The following is a 22,932-nucleotide window of genomic DNA, read 5'->3' on the forward strand; positions in this document are numbered from 1 at the left end:
GATTGAATTAAACAGGACACATAAATCAATTAATATTCTTGACATGAGTTGAGCTTTTCAGTTAAGTGTTAGGCACCATACTTAATATATTAACTAACTTTTACTTTAAGGACATATTAAGGCTTCATGAAATTTGTGGAAGTCATGTTTGAGCTACAGTAAATGATAATTAGTAATATAGGCTTTTACACAAAACCTCTTCATACTGCTCTCTGAACAAACATTATAAGCTTGGCACATCAGTTCATTTCATGCACAGCTGTATGTGATTGGCATTGTAGTAGAAGACAAAACCATGCTTAAATTACCCCATAAACCATATTTAGGAACAACTGTACCCAGAGGTGGCATATAAAAAGAAAAGAGCAGTGGGCCTATAACAGAACACCAAACTTTACTTTTCTATGCATAAACCTAATTTACATATACATAACTAAAAATATCAGTTAACTGAGCCAGGTAAATGCTGTTACCTTGACTCTAACAACATTTTTACTCTACTTAGAAAAATAGTGTGATATATGGTATTAAATGCTACTCTTTGGTTGAGAAAACAGCCTCTGGCACTCTTAAGATCAGTGGTCAATAGTAGGTCATTTACCACTTAACTAGTACTGTGATAAGGCCTACATCCTGACTGTAAATTTGAGTCTTATGAAAGTTTAATCCTAACTGCTGTGTTACAACTTTTTTTCTTTATGATAATCCTAAGAGCTAGGATTGTGTGTTAATAAACTTTTCATATGGATCCTCTGTTGATACAGAGTCTGGTCTATCATAGCATACTTACTTAACAGGGTTGGGCTATTAAATTGATAAACATTTAACAGATTTTTTTTGACATTCATAATTGCTACAGGCAGAAATGAAGTAATTGTAATTTAACAGTCCACCATTAGACATTTAAATACTTACCATGATTAGCCAAATTACATGTGTATACATGTTATGATTAACTTAAATTAATCTAAATTAACTAAAAAAAAAAATTTTGGCCATGTCTGCCAGTTTCTGTACCTGGGCATCAAATGTATGTTTTTGTGGTGTGCATCTGCATCTGAATAGCATAGCATAGCAGTTAACTGGGGAAAAAATGTGTTGTTTAAAGTCTTAATTTGTCACATAGAATATAGCAAGCTTGCAAAAAACTTCCACAGGGCAGATCATGAGTTAAGGGGGTCATGGGATGTGGTAGCTGAGTGGTTAAGGTGTTAGGCTACTGATCAGAAGGTCATGGGTTTGAACCCCAGGTCCACCAAGCTGCCACTGCTGGGCCCTTGAGCAAGGCCCTTAACCCTCAGTTGTAAGTCACTCTGGATAAGGGTGTCTGCTAAATGCCGTAAATGTAAGTATTTTCAGCCAATTGCTTTTTGTTTGTTTGGGTTCAAACTAAGAATACATTGGTAGTATTGGTAAAAATAAATAAATAAATATATATATATACTATGTGTGTGTATATATATATATATATATATATATATATATATATATATATATATATATATATATATATATATATATGTATATATATATATATGTATATATATATGTGTGTGTGTGTATATATATATGTATGTGTGTGTGTATATATATGTGTGTGTGTGTGTGTGTGTGTGTGTGTGTGTGTGTGTGTGTGTGTGTGTGTGTGTATGTAATGAGCTACTTCCTGTAGAACCTTTCAGAACCTTCGGGGATGCTTGCTACACTGGGTTTAGTAACATAGGTACATTTTGTGGTTTGTAAGTCTGCTTTTGAGATATCAGTGTTCCTGACCACTTCTTCTTAAGTAACTATGTACTTAATATGTACATTATTTGGAACTTATTTATAATCACACTGGTGTCACCCAGATTAAAATCATATTATCTCAGGGCATTTTTCTTTCAACCACTTACTTTCTGGCCTACATTAAGGCAATATATACAGTAAAGTAATGATTGCTAGGCTGTTATTTATTTCCAGCATTTTTGTGTGTGGAAAAGTGAAACTAATCCCATGTGTGTACTCTAGTTTTCTGATGTAATGCAAAAGATGTTTCACAGAACAAACATTTTGAGAATGGTTAATAAATAAATAAGAAGTACTACTGCTAGTAATCTTTACATCATAATATTGATGTAGCAGTTTTGGCAAAAGCTTCAATTTTACATGACAAAAACAGATTTGCTTCTTTTTACTGCAGTCATTATCTCACATTACCTCACCGTTGTTAAAAGACAAGAAATAGTTTACTTCATTCACTGCACATATTCAACTTACTAGGTTCTGGGCTTTGTATCTTTCAGAGTGTCATTGCTATGTACAATAGCAGTGGGCAGTGGTGGCTCATGTGGTTAAGACTCAAGTGGTTGTTGATTGGAGGATCAGGATTCAAACGCCAGTACTGCCAAGCTGCCACTGTTGGGCCCTTGAGCAAGGCCCTCAACCCTCCCTGCGTCAGGGGTGCAGTATCAAAACTGCCCCTGCACTCCGACCCCAACCTCCTCAGTTTGGAAATGTGAAGAAAAGAATTCCACTGTTCTGTAATGTATATGTGATAATAATAAAGGCTTCTATGCCATTATTCTTCAAACATTTGCAGTACACTCCTTCAGCACCTGGATAAAAGATTATACTTCAGTACCCGGTCTCTGGAAAACAAGTCTTAGATTTACAGAAATACCTGTAAAGATAAAACCGATTTGGCTTGTTGTTTTACAATATATTCTAGAAAGACAACTTTGTTTAGGCTTTGAGTTTGCTGTCAATGAGCTGCACATCAGGGAAATAGTGTAACTGTAATTAGAAAATACCACTGTTCTGTCTAATTGCAGAATACAAAAAAAAAAAAACAACTTCTTTTTGAGAGAACAAGAAGAAAGGTAAGCAAATTAAACACAGTATTTGCATGCAGAGCAGACTGGCTCCAACTATGTGTCTGCTGTCTAGACCTCCTGCTGTATTCACCAGCCCACTAATATTGAGATCCCAGCCATTTCTTATAACAGTGCTAATTATGGCAAACTTGTTATCAGCGCTCACTTGCAAACCTCAAAAGTAATTATTTTATACACCAGCCAAACCAAAACATAACAAAATTCTCTGCAAATAACTGTGAATTTTAAAATAAGGTCTACATGAGTGCATACATCCCAGCTTTCAGTCAAAAGTGACAAACTTTAACCTGAGAATATAACAGATACATTGAAGCAAAGGCAGAAAAGATACCCACCACAGGGAACAGTCATTGCCCACCAAGGTCAGTTAAGATCAAGCAAGTCATTTAGCAACATCTTTTTCAGAAGTAGAAGGGAAACAGTATATGCAGAGGAAACCCACATGGCAAGGCAAGAACATGTGAAACTCTTTGACTTGACCAGGCTGCAATACAGGAAGGATGCAAAATGACAGATGCACTGGGCAATGTTCTGCTGGGAAACCTTGTGTCCTTGCATTCATGTATATGTTATTTGGACATGTAATGCCTACCTAAACATTGTTACAGACCAAATACACCCATTAATGTCAACAATATGCCCTAATGGCAGTGACCATTTTCAGAATTATTGTGTCCTTCCACACCACAAAAATTGTTCAGTAAGTTATAAAAAACATGACATAGCATGTTGACTTGACCTACAAAAATCCCCAGATCAAAATCCAACTGAGCATCTTTGGTATGTGATGGACAAACAAACCTGATCCACAGAGGTCTCACCTTGCAACTTACAGGACTGCTAATATCTTGGTGTCAGATTCCACAACACACCTTCAGAGGTTTTGGGAGTCCATGCCTCCAAGGCATGTTTGGCAGCACAAAGGGGATATGTATTATATTAAGTAGGTGGTTTTAATGTTATGTGTATTTTGTTGTATAGGTGAATGGTGTATAGGAAGAAATTTCTAAAGACCTCTTTGTGAATAATACAAACATGTGTCAGTGTTCTTTTCTCACTTTATTAACACCCCAGGGGTTTGTAGACTGATGGTATTCTTAAACATTAAAACACTTCTGTCATTTGCCCTGTATAAAGGTAACATAAATCAGATAAATGTAAATAAGTATAGAACCTAATTCTCCACACCAACACCAGCTTAATCTGACTTTTTACACTTTTAAGTTTAGTATGTGAGATGTTTGAAGCTTAAGATAACAAAAAGAGAATCAGAGTTATATCAAATATACGTTTTTTTTATATTGCAATAACCTTACTGTACTCCTCAAGCAGACTGTTTTCACTTGTCTCACCTTGTTCAACTCCATTTTGCATGAAAAGTTGTATAAGATTAAAAGTTATGTATTAAGTTTCATGTTTTGCAGCAAAGTCCAATGTTAAAAGTGCTATACAAATAGAAATATTAAACTATGTGATGAAATTGTTATATGCGTAATTTCATTTGCTTTATATAATAATGAATAATGAGACATTTGAGTTACAATAATGTAGGTGCATATCTGTTACTGAAAACATTTATAAAGCTAAATGATAAGTATAAACTAATATGTCACATGCCAAACAAAAGGTTTCATCGAGACGATTTCTAAAAGTATTAAGAGATACAGCACGTGGTGGCGCTGAAAACACCCTCATTTCGAGCCTCCCCTGTAATCTGACACTTATCTCTGACGCTTTAAAATTTGGTCTCCACGCAGATGAGTTCAGTTTAAGTATGTATATGTCTGTGTGCGCACTTCAGTAGTCAGCTTGGGCAGTAAGTTCCGTTTATCTTTACTCGTAAAGCAAGCAGTTGCGGCATTTGACATCTGTTTGCTTGTTGTTGTGGCTCAGCAGAGCATCTCACTGTAAGCAACATCGCAGTGAAAGCGCACAGCTGAGAACAAACGCATGCGTGTTTACGCACCGAGTACGGCGCTTCCATCTGTTGCATCCACATCTGGATTTTTTTAAACCTCTTATTCCTGTTACTCTACAATGAACGGTAAGCTCTGGGAATTTTGACTGGATTTGTGTGTATGGGTTTAAATATGATAACCTCTGTACGTGTGTGTTTCGTCTGCAGCAGTGAACAGTCTTCTTCTCCTGTGGTCTTGGACTCTGGTGCAGGAGTGGACAGTATGCATGGGTGAGGAAGAAAACTCATCACCAACAAAAAGTGGTAAGTGCTGCGAGTGCAAGATACCCCCAATTGCATCTGTACTGTATCTGGATAAGAGCTTTGCAACAGGTGGCTGATCTTTTTCATCTAATATAACAGCTTTTTACACTGGACTCAAGAGAAAAAGAAAACAAATCTAAGCATAAAAACGCAAGGAAAACAGCACCGTTAAACCTTATTACTGGTTATTTATTAAAGCACTGTAGGTATTAATTCATACCTAAATCAAGTAAATGTAATTATGTGGTTATAATGCTAGAACTCACATGTGCAGTCTTATAGGAAAAATATGCTAATTCATTCTTGTCTCTTTAGCCCTCTGTTGGTATGCATGACATAAGGAGCATGTCTGGTCTTGCGTGGGAAGTTTCAGATGATCTGTGTCTGTGTAGTCTCTTTACTTTCTAAGTATGCTATCAAACTACTACTTGGTTGGAGGAGTGCCTGAAACACGAAAGTTTCATCAAGGGAGTTTTCTTATGTTTACTTTAAAAAAATGTAATGCTAAATATTTTCATATTTGATTTTTTTTTTTCATTGTATACTCTCTGGTAGAAAAAAATTTATTGTAAGGTTCTTACAGAATAACATGATGTGATATGGGATGTGCTGCATCTTACTCCGTTGTCACATTAATCACACAGCCAAAATGTTCCAATAGGTAAATCATGTAGGCTAAAGTGCCTCTGGTTTTAAATGTGGATGTGAATATGTTTACATGGCAGCCATCCAGTAGTATTGCCTCATCGTGCACGGAGATCCTTAGATCGGGGTTGCATCCGCAGCACAAATATGAAATATTTACTAAAAACGAGTGAATGATTTATTTTTTTTGGTTGGCCAATTTCTAACTTTTTGGTGAATAAGATGTTCTATTAAAGATTTCTACATAGTAACTTAATGGGGCTTATTAGAGAAACAAACAAAAAAGTTACTGACCACCTGCTATAATGTTATTCTGTAATGCTATAGTAAAGCACTATATTATTCCTGTATTGGACACTGAATGCATACTGAGCACTGTTTAACTTTAGCAATGGAAAGTAACCTCTTTTTATTGCAGTGTTCTCTCAAACACTTAAGTCTGACTTGTAGATAATAATGCATACATGCCAAGCCACAAACAGTTTATGTTTTGGAAGATTTACAGTAACAACTGTGTTGTAGGTTTGTTATGATATTACTTCTCACACTAATATGTAGATTTTCTAATGCATGTGAAATTTGCCTTTTTGAAATTTGTGTCTTCGAAATTAATTCACAATGTTAGGTGCTGGACTTGACAGTGTGACTTAGAAGGGCAATATTTAACAGCACTTATCACCAGGAACATGTCTAGAGCAAAGTTCCTGTGAACATTTTAGCAAAAGGGGATCCTGGGAATGTGTGAGAGGAACTACTGACATGAACTGAAGGAGTGTCTGGTTATCTCCCGTATAACCACATTTCATTTAAAAGTTATGCTATTTTAGGGTTATGCCAATCATTAGAGCAGAGAACGGAAGTAATAGAACAGTGACAAGAGACTAAATGTGAGTCATAAACAATTTTACAATTTTCTAGATGTTTTCTAGTTTTCTAGAAGTGACAATGCTGTGGTCTTTGTTTTTTTATATAAATAATCAATGAAACTGTACATTAAATATACTTTTATATTTGAAATCCTGATGTGACTCTTCAGATATTTGGTTTAAAGGAAGTATTATTTAATTTTTTTTTACAGTGAATCCTTGTTGCTATTACCCTTGTCAGAATCGGGGAATCTGTATGAGATATGGGCTAGACCAATACCAATGTGACTGCACCAGAACTGGGTACTATGGGGAAAATTGCACTATCCGTAAGTAAACCTTTAATTTCCTGTGTACTCTTCCTGTTTTGGGCCTTTTTTAGATCCTGTTTTTGGATTAGTTTGCTCTAATCATAATCCAATATAAAAAACATTATTCAGGCTGTTCTCCATGATATTTATGTAGCAGCTGTACTGTAACTGCTGTTTACCCATTATCAAAAAGATGGAGATGTCTTTCCATTTTGCCTCTTTGCTTCTTCTTGTTGCAAAAGAATTTTCACTTGCTACAAGACAGAAAGCAAGATTGAATCAATATTGAAAGCACATCATGACTAAATCTTCAAAGTAAAAAGCAATAATGTTGACAGTGTGGTTTTACTCTTTTATTGCTGACTGTCAACATGAATTTCAGTAGCAATATCCTTGTCTTAAACCAGAATAAACAACTGTATTACTGTATGCCTGTTGAACTGCTGAATGGTAATACCAAAAATATTAAAACTGGCGAGTTTTTTCCACACAAACATATAGGTAAGTCAAAACAGTGTCCTAAAGCTTTTTTTATATACTGTACAAATAGCAAATACACAAAATACATAAAGATCCACATTAATGGCCTGAAGACATTAATAACTTTCTCAGGTTTTACTCAAGTTACACTCCTATTTCCCAGCTTTGTACTTTAATCATTTAAGGGGGAAAAAAAACAATCAGCAAATTTCTACTTCCTGTGACCTTCAGGAAGTTCAGATGACTCAGCTTCTTTTTTAACACATGAACTGGAGTATATTCCATATATTTCATAAGGATGAATATGTTCACTCAGCATGGAGTAAAGGTTGTGGGTGGTTAAAATAAAATGCTTCAAGCATGAGATATTAAATAGATTCATATATTCATACAAAAAAATAATAATTTGAATGTGTAGTTATATTATATAGTATATAGTATAGTATATTTATATTTTACTGTAAAGTGTAGATATATGGGCTGGGATTGCAACCAAATTGGAGATTCTATCAGATAACTCTAACAAAATGTTTGAAAGACAGTTCTGTTACATGCAGACTACTTAAATCATTCAAATGTTATTCACCTAAAGGCACAGGGAAACGATAGCATTGTGTAATTTTTTTAATGATTCTATCAAATAACACTGTAGAGAACATTACTGATTTTATTATATACACTATGCATACATTACAGTAATATGCTTAGAGGCTGTGGCTCGGATTAGAGCTTCAAAAACAAGAGCATTCACAGCTTTCAAATGTAGGTTTATATCAGATATCACTGCCTTGAAAAACTGGTGAGTGAAGTGCTGAGCAAAAAACCCAAACATTAAATTTGTGCCCTGGGGGTCTGGTCTGAATTCTCGCCTCAGTAAGAACTAAGTATGCTTGCTAATCCTTTTTTTGTGTGGATTACTGTAATAATTTAAACTAATATTTGCATCTATTACACCAGTGCACTCCGTGTTTGCAGTTAGGGTTACAGAAACCAGAGCATGCATATATGTTATAAACTCATTATTCTAGCACATATCAAATGCCAATATCTTTGTAAATCCTTTTACTAGATCGGAAAGATTTCAACCCGCATTTGAATGCAATTCCTTAATCTTGGGGAAAGGTATTTTAAATGTTATGTTGAAAAATGAGTTTTGCTTGAGGAGGCACAGTGTCTTAGTGGTCTGCTTGTTGCCCTGGGTTGTCGGGGGCTTGGTTCCTGCCTCTGCCCTGTGGAATGTGCAATCTCCCTGTGGAATCTCCCCTTGCTTTCTTTGGTTTCCTCACAGCCTTATAGTCTGATTGTTATCCCTAAATAGTGTTTGTGTTTACACAATTGTGCCCCATACCTTGTGTCCCCAGTATTGTGTCCCCGGGATGACTCCCTGATCCCTGTAGAATAGACTCTGTCCCAGTGTAGGACACCAATAATGAATGGATGTTTTACTGTACATTACATTTTTTGTAACTGTAATATAAGTTGACATTTAAATGACACAAATGGCACTCAAGTCATGGAATTACCCGAACAGACCATAAGGTTGACAATACAATTACATAAAAAAGTGGCTAAATTAATTTATGATGCATTATTATTATTATGCCATCGTAGTTATCAGACATGTTGCTGTTGTCTCATTCAGACATGTTGCTGATCTCATTCACCTCACATCAAAATCTGATGTTCAATCAATTTGAAGCAGATTATAGTACATATAATACAGATGTGTATAATTTCAGCAGATCTGTTTTTTTTCTTACATCCTTACAGCTGAACTCTGGTCCAGATTCGTTGAGCTTGTGAAGCCAAATCCTGATGTAATACATTACATCCTGACCCATTTTTACTGGATGTGGAACCTTATCAATAAAACCTTCCTGAGGGACTGGCTCATGTACAAGGTCCTCACAGGTCAGTTGTCTAAAACATACATTCTCTTTCCTTCTATAAGAAATTAGCAGTAGACCCATTTAGACCGTCTGGTTTTCAAGGATATTCTGATGTCATGCAAGAAATTTATTTAAACATATTTAACATGAAAAACAGTTGTTTTTGATGGAGGCTGTTTAACCATTTTCCTCATCAACATGTAAAATCCTGATTACAGGGTGTTTGAGTTAAAGTGAACAGATGCTTTACAGCTGACAGACATCAGTCCAGCCTTCTGTGCAGTGCCCAAGATAAATATTTGTAAAAGGCAGAGGCTTTTCTCCTTCCTCACTGTTTCTTTGTTTTTGTAACTCAGAATCTGGTTTGCTCCCTTTTTTATGCGATTGAATCAAAGCCTTGGCCACATACATAGACACATTTCATAATTTTGTAATGTTTTATTTAATCATTACATTAATAGTGATTTATTTCTTAATAACTGAATAAGCTGCATCCAGACAGCATCCAGCAACAGAACTGGCCTAAAGAAGTATTGTGTCTCTTTTATATATAAGAAGAGAGCAAAATAAAACATAATTAATACTATTTAAGGGTGATTTGGCTATTAATAATTAAACATAGTAGACTACGATATTGGTGGGCTTAATCGAATTTATGATTTGCTTATTCATTCATATGTTCATTCCAAATCTATATTTGTTTATATTTAGCTGTTAAACATGGAAAGAAGTGCACTTTTAGGCATTATTAAGCAGTATAATCTTGATTTTGATGACTGTGTTTTTCAAAGATTCATTATTATTCTTTCTAGTTTGCTTAGTAAAAAAACAATCACAGTGTTTGAGTGTTTTTCTACTGAATCTGTTCTATTAGGAAACATTTTACCAGGGTGATGATAACCCAGTAACTGGTCTTAGCTGAAATGAGGAGGAGCTGTGACAACTGAAGTGTTAAAGAGCTGAAAAAAACTAAAGGGTGTTGCTTTCTCATGTTTGCAGCTGCTTAATTCTCACAATCATATCACAATCTAAAGACGAAACCAGACACTAATACTGAGAAAAGCAGATTCAGCTTTTTTGTAATAGTTTGTGCAGTAAGCAACAAGTAATGCTCCTGTGCAAACATTGCCACTGTAAGATTACTGTAAATGATTTGGGTGATTGGTAATGTTGGTAATATTTTCTGAACTTTATATAATTATCTCTTTTGGCTACTTTGAATGTATTTAGTAGAGTGCTCATGCTAAGTTCTGTGCTACAGATCTGGTGAGAAAATCTGGAGAAACAGATAATATTTACTTTGCTTCTGTTTGAGACTAAAACCTGCTTTATCACTTCCTGTAATAATTCCCTCCATTTAGAGTGGCCCCATTCTGCTACTACATGCAATTTGGTGTGAAATACTATTTACAAAGGCTCTTATGCTATGGCGTGGCTACTTGTATCAATGTTAAACATGAAATATGCAATGTTTGTAGTACACTGTCTTTATACCCTTCTGCTAGGGAAATTCCTGCTTTCCACAAAATGCATTTGCTCTCCACAAAACCTTGCAGAGCTGTTCACAGAAGATATGTAATATCAACCCAGCCCAGTAAAGAAGTCTTTATACTCTACTCAGTGGGTGAAATTTTCTTTAGTTTACTTGTACTGTACATCTGTCTTGAGTCTGCTCAAGACACACACAGATACACAAGCAAACAAAAAAACAACAACAACTAGAATGTACATTTCCTGAAGAAAATGTGAATGGTGCTTGCACGTGGCAAATCTCAGCACTCGGTTGCTAGGGTGTTTTGTGTGTTACTTTTGGAGGCAAGTGGACAGAAAGCTAGGGTGCCAAAACATTTGGAGGCTGATTTGTCTGAAATGCCTAAACCTGACATTACTGCATGAAAAATACCACATTTGAAGAAAGACACTCATAACTATAAATGGCAAGATCACAAAAATGCTGCACACACAGTCCTTAATCCCTCAAGCTCGATTAAATCATGAGAACAATGACAGCATACAGCAGAAACATAGTAGGGGTTAGGGAATTGCTAGATGTGTGTGCTTTTTTCAGTCAGTGTTCTCATTGTTATAACTCTGTCTCCTATCACAGTGCGGTCTGATCTGATTCCCAGCCCTCCGACGTATAACTCCAAGTATGGTTACCTGAGCTGGGAATCATATTCCAATAGCACTTATTACACCCGAATCCTTCCTCCAGTGCCACTGGATTGTCCAACACCTATGGGTGCCAAAGGTAGTAGTGGTAGTAGGATTAAGTATCAAGATATTTGGCTGTAAACAATCAATTAATTTATTTGTTTTTCCAGCTTAATTATTTCCCCAGCTATAATGGCTAAAGTCTTTTTTCCTTTGCAGGAAAAAAGGAGCTTCCAGATCCTAAGCTGTTGGTGGAGAAGTTCTTACTGAGGCGAGAATTCAGACCAGACCCCCAGGGCACAAATTTAATGTTTGGGTTTTTTGCTCAGCACTTCACTCACCAGTTTTTCAAAACACACAATCGGATGGGGCTTGGCTTTACCAAAGGTCTAGGCCATGGGGTGAGTTCATACAGAAGATCTGGGGAGAATATTAGGTTGATGTAAAACACATGGTTTTATAGTCTAACAGTCTGCCTCTCATAACGAGTATTAAAACTCATTCTTATGTTTGATCTTGTAAATAGGTGGATGCTGGACATATCTATGGAGATAACCTTCCTCGGCAGCTGAGTCTTAGACTTCACAAAGATGGGAAATTGAAGTACCAGGTACCACTACTGTTGTGAAATGTCTGGCATGTTCTTAAATCTGCTGAACATATTTTTTGTTCTTGTTGTTAAGTTACGTTTACTTATTAGCTTATCATCTACTCCTTTACTGATACAGCCATATCTATTAGAGATTATTATCAAGAAAGTGGGTTTTTTTTTTTAATGCTGTGGCATACTTGATGTGTAAATGCTGTGAAGTGTAAAGGCATGGTTACACTAGGTCTCTAGATTAAAGTTGCATAACCACACACAAATAAGTCAAAAGATAAGAATTATGAGGGTAAGTTTCAACACCAGCCTAATGTGTTCCTTTTCCCTTCTCTAGAATTTGGTCTTTTAGGTCTTTTAGAGTACAAGTTTATGTGGGTTTGTTATAATATATTAATCACTATTGCATTTTCACTGCTGTTACACTGTTTACGTCCTGTGTGTTTATAGATGATAAATGGAGAGATGTACCCACCTTCAGTGGTAGAAACCAACGTGAACATGAACTACCCTGCATCAGTTCCACAAGAAAAGCAAATGGCTATTGGCCAGGAGGTGTTCGGGCTTTTGCCAGGTTTAAGCATGTATGCCACCCTGTGGCTGCGTGAACACAACCGTGTGTGTGACATCCTAAAGAAAGAGCATCCCACCTGGGAAGATGAGCAACTATTTCAGACCACCAGACTTATTGTTATAGGTGAAGTAATGGCACATTTTATTTCTGCATTTCTGTTTGTCATGTGTGCTACTGGAAGCAAACAAGAACCAGAAACAGATTCTATGACAATTAAAAAACTGAAGTGCTTTCAAAGAAGAAAATCGTAATCTTTTGGGAAAATATAGTGATAGAGATATAGGGATGAGTTAAGAACATGTGGTGTGGAGTAAATATTAAAATAGCATATTTCACTATTTAGATTTTACACCATGGGTGTAAGTGCTGCAAAGGCAGTGTCATGCTGTTTGCACATATGGGACAAGAGTTTGTGCACACTTTGTGGCAATACCAACAGTATGTCACCCTGATATCATGATCTGGGATGGAGATGCTAATAGAACATGATGGAGTTATTCCAGGAATTGAGAAGACACCATCTGAGATATGATGTCAGTTTTAAGACCATGAAATTAAATCATGATCACATTGAATTGTGCGCACACTTAGAAATTTTTTACCGAAAAAGTAAGTAAAAAAAATCATTTCTATTGGGATGTTGACACTTCTTAATGTGAAGGTTCACTTTAGAATCACAACAAGGACTATTCATGACAAGCTTAGATAGATTCACTATATATTTATTTAATTTTAAATATTTATTGAAATTCTTCTTATTTGTATATTATCATATTAGTCTTAACTATATTTTATCAGTGTCCATGATATTCCACAACCTGTATATCAGCCATTCGACAAATATTAATCTAGATAAAGTCAGCATTCACAAATTGATACAGTTTTAAAATGAATGACAACAGATTTTTAAAAGATTTGAAAACTATATGATAGAGTTCTTGCTTTTCTAGACGTTGCTCAATAGTGGCACCACATGGTCATTGCCTCATTTAGCACCATGGAGCTTTTTGAATATAAATGTTTTACATTATAAAACAGGAACCGCAACTACTGATAATAAAGAACCATGCCCCATGATTAGTTTATGAACATTTTACTGGGGGAGAGCAATAGACAGAACAGCTTATGACAGGGTTGCCAAGATAACTTAATTTACACCAAAGTGCACTAGATTAAAATACACAATGACCACAAAGATCTTGTTCTATAGCAATGCACAGATCCATATTACAAAGGTTGCTTAAGGGAAAGGGGGATTATGAAATAAGTGTCCATACATGAGAAATGTGTGTCAAGTATTGTTACCTTTCGTTCCCAAACAAAGGCTGGTACAGAAAGAAAAAGAAAAAAGAAAAGAAAACTTTGACTTCACTTTTCCAGTGTGTGAGCAAATTTGTTATTCCAGTTTTTGTTTTTTTGTGTTTTTTGTGGATATTTTGCTAATAATGACATTAGCTCCTCTATGTGTGAGACAAACACACAAAATTTAACAAATCTAGGTTAAAAACAGCTTAAATCTTCTGCCGGACTGTATTCAGGATGAAGTTACTCAAAAAAGTCACTATAGTCTGTACTATAAATCATGAGTAAATTAATTATCATTATATCACACTACAATCTATGGTCTTGAGCCAACTTTGAATTTTCTAAACTATTTCTATGTTATATTGCACTTCAAATTAATGTTGGGTTTTTCTATCCCCCATGTTTGATATAAATGTGTTGATCTAATCACTACTAAGAATCTTTCTGATTAGAGAGCTACGCATGCAGATAAAAGACCAGCTAAGCTCAGAGGCCCAGAGATAATGTCAGTACTTCGTTGATATTATTTGCTCAATTTCTTTCTTTCCAGGTGAGACTATCCGGATAGTGATCGAGGATTACGTCCAGCACCTAAGTGGCTACCACCTAAAGCTGAAGTTCGATCCAACCCTGCTTTTCAGCTCCAAGTTCCAGTACCAGAACCGCATTGCCTTGGAGTTCAATCAGCTTTACCACTGGCATCCACTCATGCCCAACAGCTTCTTCATTGAAGGAACAGAGATCACCTATGATAAGTTTATCTACAACACCTCCATACTCACTCAGTATGGAGTAGAGAAACTGGTGCAGGCTTTCTCAACTCAGCCAGCAGGACAGGTGACATTTGCATGTTTTTTAACTGTTGAATCTTTGATTATAATTTTTCCATTTTAGGAAAGTTGACTGAGGTTTTTTTTTGACTGAGTCAGTTTTTGAAGTATTGGTTTAGCTTTGCTTTTATTTTATTTTTTAAATATACACTACAAATTATGATCAGCATTGGGGTTGTTTTCAGTGGGACTGGTGTTTTTTAAGCTTTTTTTTTTATAATGTATCAAATAGACTCTGTCAACCCAAAGTGCTACATGCATAATGCCTTTCCAATAAACTGTAGCCTCAGCTGTTCATCCTATAACTAGTCACACTGTTTTTCTGCGCATGACATGAGCATGACAAAACAGGGTGCTCATGAAATCTATTGAGACATGCTCAAGAATGTTTCAACATGAAAAATTGTGAAGACATCAAAACTAGAAAATAGAAAATAGAAAATATTGAATTCTTCAGAAGAAAACAGTACTTGTTTTCTTCTATATAGTAATACATATATATAGGCATCTATATATTAATAAATATAAACTAATATGTACATAATTAAAATTCATTATATTTCACATATAATTTATTCAAATAACTGACCATTATTAATCATATCCAGATCCAAAGAAGTTTACTGATTGGAAACACAGGTAGAATTTTTTTTTGACAGTTACGTCAAAAGTAATTATAGTTTAATAAGGTGTATGTTTGGGAAGAAAACACACCTCTATATATTAATTGTTTTTTCTCACCAGTTTAGTCACATGCTAATTTCCTTTTAATCGTCTCTTCCCTATTATATATTAACAACCAAATGGGAAAGATGAAGACAAACAAATTCTTCCTAAAGTGGAGCACTATATATGCTCTTCGGCATATGTATTCTAACAGATTCTTACAATTGGCTAGTGACCCTGTGATTGGAACAGTGGGAATGGGACATGTAATCCCTCCCACCCAGAGAGCATGGTCATGTTTGCTGAGTTGACTCCCAGCCATAGTTGGCTTTGACATCTTTGGAATTCATGTGTGCAATTTCCTGACTATAGACAGAATATGGTTCTGTTGCCACACTTGGAAGACACATTTGAATAATTTTAGAAATTGTTACAGGCCTCAACTAAAGTGGCTCATTAGCATTTGCACTGAGCCACTTTGACTTGGAGGCAACATATTTTTTTTCTTTATTGTTTATTCTAGGATGGTTGAGCCTCAGTTAGGTAGACAGCTTTGTACAAAAATGAAAAGAATGTCAGCACAGATGTTTAGGGGAGTCTCGCATCTCTGGGTGTGATTTCTGACTGTTTCTGCAGTTTCCTTCCCCAGTTCACAGACATGCATTGTGGGCTGAATAAGTAGCGTAAGCATTCCAGAAAATGGATGGATATCACAGTCGTTTTCTTGCTAGAACAGACATACTGTTTAATTAACACAGCAGTAGTGATGTCTAGTCACAAGCTCTTTTGCCTTTAACAGTAAATTAAATTTTTTTTGTATCTGGAGTCAGCATACACTTTCGAACTCATCAAAATTGTGGCTGGTTTCACTGTGGTTTGTCTAATGTTGGGTGGCCTGTAACAGGAAGTGGTGTCTTTTCTCTTCTAGAAATGTGTAATTATTTAGACTGTCGGGAACCTTAAGTGCTGCTTGTTTGTAAAGTTCCTACTAAACTGTATCTTCAACTATTAAACTCAAACTATTCTTTTTTAGCGAAAGAGGTTGTGTAAGCATAATTGACTGTAGTTTAATGTGATATTAGTAATCCACAAGTAATTACAATGAAAAAATGCAGTTTTCTATATTCAAAACTTAGTCTGCTGAACAGACCTTTGCTTTCCGGAGTCAGGGAATTGTTAATATATTAGTTATTGACGTGGGTCAGTTTTTGATGCCTCTTAATAAGCTCTCTCTCTCTCTCTCTCTCTCTCTCTCTCTCTCTCTCTCTCTCTCTCTCTCTCTCTCTCTCTCTCTCTCTCTCTCTCTCTCTCTGTTTTTGTGTGTTTTTCCAGATTGGAGGTGGACAGAATATGCCACATGCTGTGGCCAGAGTAGCTGAAGGTGTCATTAAAGAATCCAGGCAACTTCGGGTACAGCCATTTAATGAGTACCGCAAAAGATTTAACCTGAAACCATACAAATCATTCTATGAATTTACAGGTATTTAAAATATTTTAAATATTTCATTGCTATTATGCTGATATAATATTATGCTGATAATAGAGTAATATTATTACATGATTTCACTAAATATATGTCTGCTGTGAAAAATACCTTGGTAATCTGTGGCACTCAGATGAGAGCAGGTTCTGTTCCCCTGTTATGGTGTCCCAGCTATTACAGTGACATTATTTTTTGTAAATGTGGATAGTATGCTTCATAAAGCATAAAAAATGCAAATAAGTCTGGTCAAGTCTGTAATGCAACAAGGTCAAGAAATGACCCTGATGAACTACATAAAACATGCATTTCCTAGCTACAATGGAATTATTCTTTTTTTAGTTTCATAACACAACCACCTAGTAGTGGTGTACATACTCTTAGGAAGCAACAGCTGAACATTTCAGATTGAGATCTCAAGCAGTAAATTAGCATATGATTGAAGCATTCAGTTTGCTACTCAGCAGCTTCAACTACAAACTTTACATAGGTTTTACCATTTGGCTATATTTTAACTGTTCTTTTGGCTGCTCCCTGATTAGGGTTGCCACACCGGATCAGCTGGTTTGCATATTTGATTTAACACGTTTTACAACGAATGCCCTTCCTGATGCAACCATTCCATTTTGTCTGGGCTTGGGACTGACACTGAGACTTATGTAGCTCTTCAGTGGCTGGGCTAGCTTGCTGCCTGGGAAGCAAACCCGGGCCAAGACAATGAAAGCAGATCATATCAAATTCTAATAGTTTTACACTCTGACACTACTTTTCTTACTTTGAGTTGGCAAATCATTTATCTTTCTTTTATAGATAATAAGGAGATTGCCCGCGAGTTGGAAGAGCTCTATGGAGACATCGACGCTATGGAGTTTTATCTGGCTTTGCTGTTAGAAAAGACAAGGCCTACTGCAATATTTGGACAGAGCATGGTAGAAATGGGGGCTCCGTTTTCCCTAAAAGGTCTTATGGGAAACCCCATATGTTCACCTGAGTACTGGAAGCCCAGCACGTTTGGTGGTCCAACTGGCTTTAATATCGTCAACACTGCTACTCTTAAAAGACTAGTTTGTCTCAATACTAAGTGGTGCCCATATGTATCCTTCCATGTTCCACCACCAGGTTATCAGCAGAAAAACCCTGATGGCTCTCATGCAGAACTGTAGCTATTATAGCAATGTGAGAGATTTAGAGATTCTAGAACCAGTCTGTCTGAGATGCTGCAACCACTGTATGTGTTTACACAGTCAGCTGATTTTACATTTAAAACATAATTATATTTAACTACTGTATTAATACCGGCTATAATTAGTGCACTGTGCTGAATATTATAATATGAATTTGGCACATATCTCTACTTGCAGCAACCTTATGAATAAGGTTCTTTTTTATATTTTCTTAAAGCCCAGGGAGCTTCAAAATGCCTTTTAATTTAAAACTGCATATAGACTCAGCAAAGGGTGAAATGTTCAAATATCTCCCTCTATACTCTCTGGGGCATTATGCAATTTCCCACAGCATAACAGAACAGAAAATAGAACAGTGATAAATGTTTACATATCAGACACAATGTAATGTATTGTAATAACACTTGGGCATAAAAGAATCTTTGTGCGGTGCTAATATCACCCTAAAGCAGCAGAATATAATCTACATTCCATACACTATACAATAATCTTCATTGCCATACACTCACAAGCCCTGCTCATACATGCATCTATCCAATCATGAGACATAAAATCATGCAGAAACAGACAGGTTAGAATAAGAGAAGACCGTTTCAGGGTTTCTCTACTGTAAGTGCGCAGGAAACTGAGGCAACAGTGGGAACATCCTCAAAACTACCCAGTAGTTTGGTTACTTCAGGTTTTTATTCTTATAGCAGTGTGAAAAACAGACAGTGTGTCTTAGCACATCTGCCTCAAAGTTTGACTTGTTGTTCATAGAAATGCTTTTTTATTTAACACAGTTATAAAGAATGGGCATGTGAATTATTGTATCACACAAGGGCTTACTACTTGTGTTCTGACCTGTCTTGCACCAACAACTACCCTAGTGGTCTGAATAAAACTCATGACCAGTGTTTACATGATTTACTGTAATGTACTTACATTAGTGTGCAAGGTATTGAGTTATTAAAGTAGTTATTGAGTGTATGTGTCATTTCTAGGAATAGGCTTAAAATGTTTATTTTCTTCCCCTGTAGGATTGCTTGAGACTTTTTGGGCTTGAGAAAAAAGCAAGTCATGCTTTGTCTTGAACAGTTTTCAAACAGACATTAATCAGTGATGCTGTCACACAGTAATTTGGGTTCATGAGCAAACTGTTATATGGGTAAATAACAGTTAGATTTATATCAGTGAATCCTGTAACCTGTAATCAGTGCTCTGCCCAGTCATGCACTAAAGAGTATTAAGGCATGGGATATTGAAAAGTGTTTTTGTGATGTATGATGACTGCCACTGAGGCAGGTTTATTACAGTAAATGTACTTTCTGAAGCACTGGTTTAAGGTTAGTTAATAAGAGGTCATTTGTAACTCATTTTTAACTGCTGCAAATGTGAGTAAAATATAAGGATCTACTGCTGAATTAACAGGATAGGACAGCAAGATTATGACATTACTGGATTGTTTGTGTAGTTGTTTTTTGTTTGTTTTTGTTTTATTAGTTGTTTAATCAATTCTAAATTCTGAGCGTGAAAGGCTTTTTCTGATTTAAATGGATAGACTGATTGGCAATTTTATTAATAAAATAGATCTTTTTCAGAACTTACAGATTTGTTTGTGAATATTATTTCCTCTGTGAAATTTTGGGCCCCTTTTAAATGTCATCTATAAGCCTATTTATTATTTGTAGCAAAAGGAACAAATACAACAAAATAGTGTTTTAATAAATGGTATATTGACTATTTAAAGATTATTCAAAAAACACAACACTTGAATTTACAATTTATAATATTCTATATAATTTTGCTGATACTAACATAAAACAGATTTGTTCAGTGAAAAGGTAGCACAACCTTTGGTTCTGTAACTGTAACAGTCATGTTGATTTCCACTAGAAATTTCCTAATGCTAAGCCATTCATTCATGCATTTTTCATATATAACGGTTTAACTGCAAACCGATGCAGATAGTTTTGTGGCATTCATTCTCTAGAAATATTTGTTACTATCCTAATAATATCAAATAAGCATGCTGCATTAAAATGTAATTAAATATTATTAATTCATATAATTTCATTTCATTTCTAAAGTGCACACATATGCACAGATTTTTGATTGACATGATTTCTTTTGTGTTTGTTTCTAAAAAGAATTAATGATGTACTATTATAATGTACTGTATAATGATGTACTAATATTATAACCAGGAATGTTGAACAGGAGAATTATAAAAGCAGAAAAAATAAGCAAACCAACAGCACCTTATAGATCAGAAAAGAAACAAAGAAACCTTAGCCTTCCCTCTGAGTGGGACATTTCTTTGTTTGTCTCCAGGTAGCATTCAAGTAGATAATAGCCCTGTCAGAGGTTTCTTTTCCATGATTCATGATTTGCCATGGTGAGAAGACAGAGCATTTTGATCATGCTCATGTCGGACATTGCTCTGAGGTCTCAGAGGCCCATACTGTGTTGGGGTGGAGGGGTAGAAGTGTACATCAACAGAAACAGATGTCATGCCCAGGGTGACACAGTGGGACAGCATGAGGGGACAGGAGGCATGTGAGAGGCTGATACTGTGGTGTACTGGTGTGGAGGAGGAATCACTGGTCTGCAGGGTCAAAGAGGAGCGGAGACCATCTTCCTGAGTGCCCACAGGGTTGGAAAGGGGTGGTGAAGATGCATCCCTTTGGCACTGCCCCAAATCTTGGCTCCTCAAGTCTTCCATGCAATGAAGTTGGACGTCAGATGGGAGAGAGGGTGTGGCTTTGCCTTCCTCAAACGAGGTCTCAAACTGAGGTACAGAAGTTACAGCATTACTCAACTGATACACTTCTAACATTTGATGAACACTGACTGACTATCATCTGGAATAAAAATCTATGACTTTGGGTAAGAACATCTGCCCTCCCATCTCATATCAGCACCAACCTCAGAGGGCTCGGAGTGTGTTTCCACTATGACAGGCATGTCTTGGCTTGGTTGGATATCTTCTTGTGTATCATCATAAGAGGGCTCCATTAGCAAAGTGGATGGACTGGAAGTTGGAGGATGGGCTCTCATCTCTGACGTGTTTGGGCTTTGCTCGATAACAGCAACCATGTTGTCATCCTCAAATGCTCTGCAGCAAACAACATCATATAAAAAATACTATTTAAACATCATTTTAGATAGTTGCTGAATGTGGGATGAATTGAGACAGGCACGATAGAATTAAACAAACTTACTTATTATCATATGTCCTTTCAATGGCAAGGCGTTCTCCATGCCTGCAAGGGCCGCCAAGACCTCTGAGAGCTTCAGTAGAAGAGTGTTATTATGTGGTTTGTACTATTTTGATTTATCAGTGACTAAATGCTATTGGTAGGATAGTGATTTTAGATTAAAAAGTATTACAATGTATGTGTTTTACCTGCTCGTCCTGTAGTTATGGCTACAGGGTCATTTTTCCGAAACAATGAATAGAAAGCCATGGTAACAAAAATGAATGCCAATGAAACTCCCACTCCAACCACAATTGGAATGTCATGTTTTTCCAGCAAAGGCAGCCAACTCTGTGACTTCCTCTTCTCCCTGATAACAGATTGTACTCAGAACATGCTCGGAACAAAAAATAAATATTTGAAAATAATATACTACCTGGCATTGTTGTCTGTGGTCCTCATGGTGGCCTTTGAGGTGGTTTTATTTAACATTTCAAATAATTCAGTATTATTTGCCTGGGATGCCTTGGTGGCTGTAAGCTGCTCAGCAGTCTGACTCCTGTAATGGTGGACCTCCAGAGGTGTTGTACTGGTGACACTGTTCCTATCATACAATGTGAACCCAGATGTCTGAGATAGTTCAAGGACCTGAACCACTGAGCTGGGAGAGGAGTGATCTTGCTGTGAGCTTGTATGCTGGTCAGAAATTCCTTTGAGAGAAATCTGATTGGAGGTCTGCAGACTGTGTGCAGACAGTGATTCAGGTTGCTTGTGGCTCGGGAGTAACATTGCCTCATCTGTATGCTGGGTGATTAGATTACTTGGAGTAACATCTGCATGTCTTTTTTGTGTATGAGTTTCTAGGGTTTTGTGGTAAGGGAAGACCAACTGTGGCCCTGGTATTCTTGTGAGGTCTTGGTTTTTCTGTGTTTCTCCTGTGTTCACATTGTCATGGTCGGTGAGAGAAGTATAAGAGGAAATTGGAGTAGGAATGCTGATAGAATGTGTTGGTGAGTTCTTCAGGAAAATATCTGTAGATTTGAAATTGGAGGGAAAAAGCACTCACAACTCTAAAGACATTAGACACACAGTACACATATAGTGGATATAGACAGTTGAATGGACTCGTTTACCTTTATAAGATTTTAAATTCTGGTCATTGATAGGATTTGTAGGACGGTCTGGCTTGATTTCTGGGATCTAAATTATATGTGAATAAAACAAACATAGAGTTTTTTACTCAAAATAAATGTTCATCTGTCAGCATTGTAGAGTATACAGAACCAAAGTACATCCTAATGATGGTGTGTGGTACTGTTTACAGTATATGAACAGGACAAACAAAAAGTTTACAATGGGATGGGATCACAGCACTGACTTCCATATGCTACTCACTGTAGATAATAAATCCTCTTCAGGATCAGCTTCAAGTCAGAAGATTAAATCAATTAGATCAGAATCACTATACATTTATTTATCTATTTATGAATACATGGTTGGTGCAAATTTAAATGTTTTTAGTAATAGAATTTATTTACCAGAGAAAACTGTTATGGTGGCCTTTCTTTTGTCCTGACCTAAGTTATTTTCAGCAGTGCAGTAATACTCTCCTGCATCTGACTGGTGGGCATTAGAGATGTGCAGGGTCTCATTATCTGAAAGACAAAAAAC

The 22,932-nt window shown here is 36.2% G+C and overlaps 2 protein-coding genes across 4 annotated transcripts; one reads left to right on the plus strand and one right to left on the minus strand.

Moving 5' to 3' along the window:
* Window positions 1-4,605: 4,605 nt before the first annotated feature.
* Window positions 4,606-19,668, plus strand: ptgs1 (prostaglandin-endoperoxide synthase 1). 3 transcript variants are annotated; one of them, XM_027138492.2, is made up of 11 exons: window positions 4,606-4,920; window positions 5,002-5,097; window positions 6,821-6,937; window positions 9,170-9,310; window positions 11,396-11,539; window positions 11,662-11,843; window positions 11,969-12,052; window positions 12,494-12,740; window positions 14,473-14,759; window positions 16,751-16,898; window positions 17,709-19,668. In XM_027138492.2, the coding sequence occupies exons 1-11, from the start codon at window positions 4,914-4,916 to the stop codon at window positions 18,059-18,061; spliced, it is 1,806 nt and encodes a 601-aa protein (XP_026994293.1). In that variant the 5' UTR covers window positions 4,606-4,913; the 3' UTR covers window positions 18,062-19,668. The 3 variants fall into 3 exon arrangements, with proteins under 3 accessions (XP_026994293.1, XP_047674691.1, XP_047674690.1); XM_047818735.1 differs by lacking the exon at window positions 4,606-4,920 and having other exon boundaries at window positions 6,850-6,937; XM_047818734.1 differs by lacking the exons at window positions 4,606-4,920; window positions 5,002-5,097 and adding an exon at window positions 6,235-6,629.
* Window positions 18,294-22,911, minus strand: LOC125145535. The gene is made up of 8 exons (XM_047818736.1): window positions 22,800-22,911; window positions 22,657-22,685; window positions 22,395-22,461; window positions 21,698-22,292; window positions 21,471-21,631; window positions 21,286-21,355; window positions 20,990-21,179; window positions 18,294-20,852 (listed from the first exon to the last, which is right to left on the minus strand). The coding sequence occupies exons 4-8, from the start codon at window positions 22,048-22,050 to the stop codon at window positions 20,445-20,447; spliced, it is 1,182 nt and encodes a 393-aa protein (XP_047674692.1). The 5' UTR covers window positions 22,051-22,292; window positions 22,395-22,461; window positions 22,657-22,685; window positions 22,800-22,911; the 3' UTR covers window positions 18,294-20,444.
* Window positions 22,912-22,932: the final 21 nt, after the last annotated feature.

The sequence above is a fragment of the Tachysurus fulvidraco genome, chromosome 9, assembly GCF_022655615.1.
Source record: "Tachysurus fulvidraco isolate hzauxx_2018 chromosome 9, HZAU_PFXX_2.0, whole genome shotgun sequence".
In the NCBI taxonomy this organism is placed as follows: domain Eukaryota; kingdom Metazoa; phylum Chordata; class Actinopteri; order Siluriformes; family Bagridae; genus Tachysurus; species Tachysurus fulvidraco.

Coding starts and splice junctions, on each gene's coding strand:
- ptgs1 (XM_027138492.2), top strand. Junction 9,311..11,395: donor CATGTACAAGGTCCTCACAG/GTCAGTTGTCTA, acceptor CTCCTATCACAG/TGCGGTCTGATCTGATTCCC. Junction 11,540..11,661: donor AACACCTATGGGTGCCAAAG/GTAGTAGTGGTA, acceptor TTTCCTTTGCAG/GAAAAAAGGAGCTTCCAGAT.
- LOC125145535 (XM_047818736.1), bottom strand. CDS start 22,050: ATGTTACTCCCGAGCCACAAGCAACCTGAATCACTGTCTGCACACAGT. Junction 21,180..21,285: donor GAAAGGACATATGATAATAA/GTAAGTTTGTTT, acceptor TGTTTGCTGCAG/AGCATTTGAGGATGACAACA. Junction 20,853..20,989: donor CACACTCCGAGCCCTCTGAG/GTTGGTGCTGAT, acceptor TCTGTACCTCAG/TTTGAGACCTCGTTTGAGGA.